The sequence below is a fragment of the Rhododendron vialii genome, chromosome 1a (genome assembly GCF_030253575.1).
Source record: "Rhododendron vialii isolate Sample 1 chromosome 1a, ASM3025357v1".
NCBI lineage: Eukaryota > Viridiplantae > Streptophyta > Magnoliopsida > Ericales > Ericaceae > Rhododendron > Rhododendron vialii.
This window is the reverse complement of record NC_080557.1, coordinates 1296468-1301755: the sequence shown is the minus strand read 5'-3', so window position 1 is coordinate 1301755 and position 5288 is coordinate 1296468. Positions and strand designations below refer to the sequence as shown.

Below are 5288 nucleotides of genomic sequence, written 5' to 3'. Positions count from 1 at the left end.
TATATATATATATATATATATATATATATATATTATACTGTTCGGATTCTTATGGAATCATAACCGTGAACACGAATCCACAAACCGAACCATATAACGCGATTTCTAATTTTTTTAAACCATGACAAAACCATATTATTTAAAAACCGAACAAAATCTTTTGGTTTGGGTTAGTTTGGACTGGACTATTAAAAATTCGAACAAAATTTTTCGGTTTGCATTAATTTGGACTGGATTTGCGATTTGGCTGATTTTTTACTCACCCATATCATATATATATCCCCCATCACCATATCATGTCACATGAGTATATATCCTATAAAGTACTTTTGTCCCTTCTCCATCCCTCTCTATTAAAAACTTCCCCATAAATTCATTTCCAGTCCCTACACATCAAGAAAAATCTCTCTCCAAATTCAGCCCCAAATGGAATCCACCACCGACACCGCATACCGCCGCCGCCACCACCATCACCGTGATACCTTCAACCCAAACCCCAATTCCGAGCCCAACTCCTCCGACCCACCAGAACCCAACCCCAGACTACTCTCTCTCCTCCTCAAATCCATCATCATGATCCTGATCACCTCCCTCTTCTTCATCTTCCTCAGCATCGCCTCCCTCGTCGTCCTCCACTTCTTCCTCGCCGGCGGCCACGCCCTCCGCCGCCGTCACCGCCGCCGCTCCGCCACCCCGTCGGACCTCCAGAGATCTCTCCCGACCGTCCGATACGACGCCGGTGCCGACGGAGGCAAAGAAGACTGCGCCGTGTGCTTGGACTTTTTCAAGGGGGGCGAGCGGTGTCGGGTCTTGCCCGATTGCGGTCATGTTTTTCACGCGGGTTGCGTGGACACGTGGCTGGTTAAGAGGGATAATTGCCCCGTGTGCAGGGCACGTGTGAGGCTTGATTTGGGGCCCACTGGGTCGGCCATGGGAGATGATGACTGTAAGGTTTTCTGGGCTGTTGGTGTTTGATGCGAGGGCTAGGGCTTGCGGGCAGAGTTTTGGTGGATTTTTGTAAGTATTGGGTGTTTTTTGTTAAAAGCTTCTGTAAATTTAAATGTACAGTTTTGAACTTTTAGTCACGTAATCCTTTTGTTCTTGGTTTTAATCATTGCTCTGCGCTCGGGCTCTCTGTCTCGGTATCGCGAATTTTAGTTGTTTGGAATTTTGAAATACACGCGCACGTATGTGACTTAGGTTTTGAATGCTCATTTGTTGCATTTTGTTCAGAATTTCTCTCTTCCTTTTCTGTTGATATATACGTAGAAGTTACCATCAATCGAGAGAGAGAGAGAGAGAGAGAGAGAGAGAGAGAGAGAGAGAGAGAGAGAGAGGATTAGTAAAGATTAGGGGATTGTTTACCAAAAAAAAAAAAAAAGATTAGGGGATTGAGTCTGAACACTTGGGCTAAACATTAAAATCTGATGAAGCATAGATCTCTGGTATTCAATTAGAGCAAGTCCACTCTTTTGCTAAATTCCATGCTAAAGACGAAATGGGCATCAAGAATAGCATTACTCTCTCCACTCTTGTGCCGAAAATTTGACAATGTCATTCTTGGTGCCAAATTTGGATGAATTTAGCAATTCCCAAATTTGCTGCATCATCCAAGCCATTTGATTTGAATTGAAAAGTGAGATGGGTCTCATCCAACCGTCTTGACATGAGATTGTTATAAAATGACAAAAAATCCATGAAGCACTAGTGCTATTTTTTGGTTTTTTGACGCTATAGCAAGCTAAAAAATGACTTTTGGCAATGCCAATTTGTATGGGGGCTCGGGTTCAGAGCCTGGGTGGATTGTAAGTATTGGGTTTTTTTCCAATCCTTTTGTTTTTATACCTGTGTAATTAGGCTCTTTTGTTCTTTCAAGTAGTATAGTCTTGAATGTTCATTTGGTGCTTTTTGTGGAGAGAATTTATCTTTGCCTGCTTTATTGTTGTAGTAGTTATTATCAAGCATCAAGAGAGAAAGTTGATCAAGAAATATTAGTAACTGTGTAAACTTAGGACAGAACTATATTCTAGCGAAGTATAGACCTATGCTTTTCGTAAGTTCACAGAATTTGGTTCCCAAGAATATTAGTATGGGGGGCTTATTCTCAGAGATCCTTGTTGATTTGTAAGTTGCCAAACTGTTTTGATCTTTTCCCCTTGTGCGATTATACCATGTTGTGCTTAATGATTTGTGTAGTTTTCAATGTACATTTGTTGCATTTTGATTTGAATTCTCTTTGCCTGCTCCATTTGTATGGTTGATTCTTGATATGTTGTAGTTGGTATTATAACGAGAGATTTGATTAAGTATTGGGATGTGTGTTATGTGAAAACTTTGGAAAAAATAGTCTTTTGTGGAACTCCTTTACACGATGGGGTTTTCTGAAAATAACAGTATGCCTATGATTGTGTCGTCAAGAAGTACTTCCCCTGCTATCGTTAGAGCTCCCTTGAGCTTCCCCACAGGGGGAAATTACAAGGGAAAATGACGGCCTAGAATATGTTTTGATAATTAATACCCACTGAGGACAAGCTAAGAACATTTGTTAATGCTGAAAATGTCCTTAGCAGGTACTCCCTCCGTCCCAAAATGTTTGTCTGGTCCGCAAAACGGGGTGTTAAAAATAATACAATTTTTGCAAGAAAAAATCAAAAGTTTTTTAACAACTTACTAGATATCAATAAGTATTTTTAATTTGTGAAAAAAGTTTGAATTTTTTCTTGAAAAAATTGCATTTTTTTTTATCACTCCGTTTTGCGGACCAGACAATTATTTTGGGACGGAGGGAGTATTAATTATCAAAACACGTCCTTGGCTGTCATTTTCCCAAATTACGGAGATTGTTATGAACTGGTTGGGGGCCTGGGGCTGTGAAAAATGCAGATAGGAGATGTAGTTACACCTTGTTATGCTCCATCAAAAGTGATGAAAGGTAAAGCTAAGTTACTGCTATTACGAATACGGCAAATGAAATTGTGTGTTAGATCAAAGAAAAGAGTTATGAAAAATTAGGAAGGCTGTCTAGATTTAAGTTTCTAGCATTTCTCACTGGCTCTTAGTTCATTGTGCCTTTATTGGCTTTGAAGACATAATAGCTGCCGTTGTGTTTTTTTTATCCCAGCATTATCCAGATTCCTGAATACCAGTGATTTCAACTCTTTTGTTGTTTGGTTGGTATACCTCCGCAGCTCACTGTTGTCACTGGTTGAATTCATGTCACGGACTCACCGGCAAGACTTCACCCCATACCGGTGAATACCTTGCTAGCTTCACTTTGTTGCCAATTGGTGGAGGTGAGAAACGAGCCGAGTAGTTGATTGTTCAAGCTGTAGCTTGTTTACAAGGCAAGCCCACCTCAAATGATCTTTAATCAAACAGACCACGAGTTGATCACGAGATCATACTCCGAACAAGCAGATTTTCGGTTTATTTGAGCTTGGTTTGAAAACCTAACGAGCTTTAAAATTAGTTATTTCATCCATTTCACAGGTGTTTTTTTTTTTTTTGAGAGGCCTGTCTTTTCTGTAGTTAACGGAATGAAAGATTGCAATTTTCGTGGGAAATCCATATGTGTCTCTCTGGGTATCCACCATTGGAGTATGAAGGCTGTTGAGAACTTCGATTTGTTTGAGGATCTTAATCTTCTTTATCATCTTTCTAGTTATTATTCTGATTGTCATTATTCTGACTTCATTTTGTAGTTGCATTCGGAGTATTAAGAAGTTGTGATGAGAAGGCTGTCCCTTAAGCAAGATTCTTGTAATTTTACTGTAGCTATGAATTATGCTTCTTCTTTTTTTTTTGGTTCCACAGCGGTGGATTCTGTTTCGATCATGAACTTGCTGAGATCTGTAGCTGAAATAAAGCTACTCCTACTTTTGAACCAATAGTCATTTAATTGTCAGCATAATTATTCGTTGGGATATATTATGAACTCTCTGAGCATTCTTTGTTGAGAAACGATTTTGATTTGCGAAGGAGTAATTTGTCGAGTAAATGGAAAATGCGAATGGTCAGTAGTTTGTTGTTATAAAGCAGGATTAAAGATTTTTCCCGCATGAAACAATTTTATGCTTGTGGTTATTGTGGCTTATTGAAGGTGCATCAGGGATTGGAACAGGTGGAATCGAGCAAGCCATTCCTAGAGAGCTCTAACGGGCCTTGGAGGACTTCGAGCTCAAATAGAGAGTATGTTTCTTTCCGTTCCTCGCGAGCCACTGATTTTCCTCCGTCCCGAAACGGAGGGAGCATGTAGTTTTATTTCTGCATCTACTCATTTACGATTAGCGTGAATAAAAAGGGAAAGAGAGATGTCAAAGTGACTAGATCTGCTCATGGAAAGTCTTCACTGAGGAGTGGTGTGGTGGATATTTTGCAGTATGCCAAGCCCCATTCCAATTCAACATAATCACCAGGCCTCATCTTCTTCCTCTTGAAACATGCCAAAATGTAGCTCAAGTGTTGAAGCAATGCCGTCCCACAACTACAAACAGTCAGAAGAAACCCTACGATCATCTCGCCTGGTAATCTCGATTCATTACGTCCGCTCAAGAGATGAACAAAAAACAAACGCAACAGTGCTATGGAAAAATTCACAGCGAACCAGCTTATCCGCCTCTTTCCCTTCACAATGCTTTGAGCTTTCCGCCATGCCGTAATCTCGGAACCACTGCTTTCATCCCCGAAAATATCCAGGGCCAAATACCAAACAACGTGTAAGTAGAGCGACACACACCCTGATACTAAAACACCAAACAAAATGGCACTTTGGATTATTACCGCGAAACCCAGGGAAGGATCAGCAACGCTTATTACAAGATCAATTAGAGGGGTCGAAAAAATAGCGAACAAAATGTAGACAAAAGCCAAGCGCATAAAAATTAGCCGCAGAGGCAGAGCGGACATGAAAGTCTTCCCGTGGTGTGCTGCGGTCGGTTCTAAAACCATCGCTAGTAGCAAGATAGCAAAAGAAGCGAGCGAGAGTGAAGATCTGGTTCGCAGAGGTGATGGTGCTAATCAAGAGAAGAGAGTGGAGGAGGATGGACGAAATTGTAACAATGGTGACAATTATAAGCTTCCGATTTTCGAATAGGAGTTTGATAGATTTCATCAAAATATCAAGAAAATTCGAACGCTTGTTCGAAACTACTATTGCTTTACTTTTCATCAAAATGGCTCGTCTCAAAACGGGCAACCAAACAAGGTGTTCGTTTAGAACTGGCTATAGCTTTTCCTTATAGAAGAGGAAACATTCTCTATATGTAGATACTAGATGCTAGTGGAGGTGT

General features: G+C 40.5%; 1 protein-coding gene across 3 annotated transcripts; it reads left to right on the top strand.

Moving 5' to 3' along the window:
• Window positions 1–310: 310 nt before the first annotated feature.
• Window positions 311–4170, top strand: LOC131335616 (RING-H2 finger protein ATL56-like). Of its 3 annotated transcripts, none has more exons than XM_058371074.1 (2): window positions 311–1017; window positions 3189–3977. In XM_058371074.1, exon 1 carries the CDS (start codon window positions 427–429, stop codon window positions 973–975), a length of 549 nt encoding a protein of 182 aa, XP_058227057.1. In that variant the 5' UTR covers window positions 311–426; the 3' UTR covers window positions 976–1017; window positions 3189–3977. The 3 variants fall into 3 exon arrangements, with proteins under 3 accessions (XP_058227057.1, XP_058227050.1, XP_058227060.1); XM_058371067.1 differs by lacking the exon at window positions 3189–3977 and adding an exon at window positions 4100–4170 and having other exon boundaries at window positions 335–1017; XM_058371077.1 differs by having other exon boundaries at window positions 335–1017; window positions 3702–3977.
• Window positions 4171–5288: the final 1118 nt, after the last annotated feature.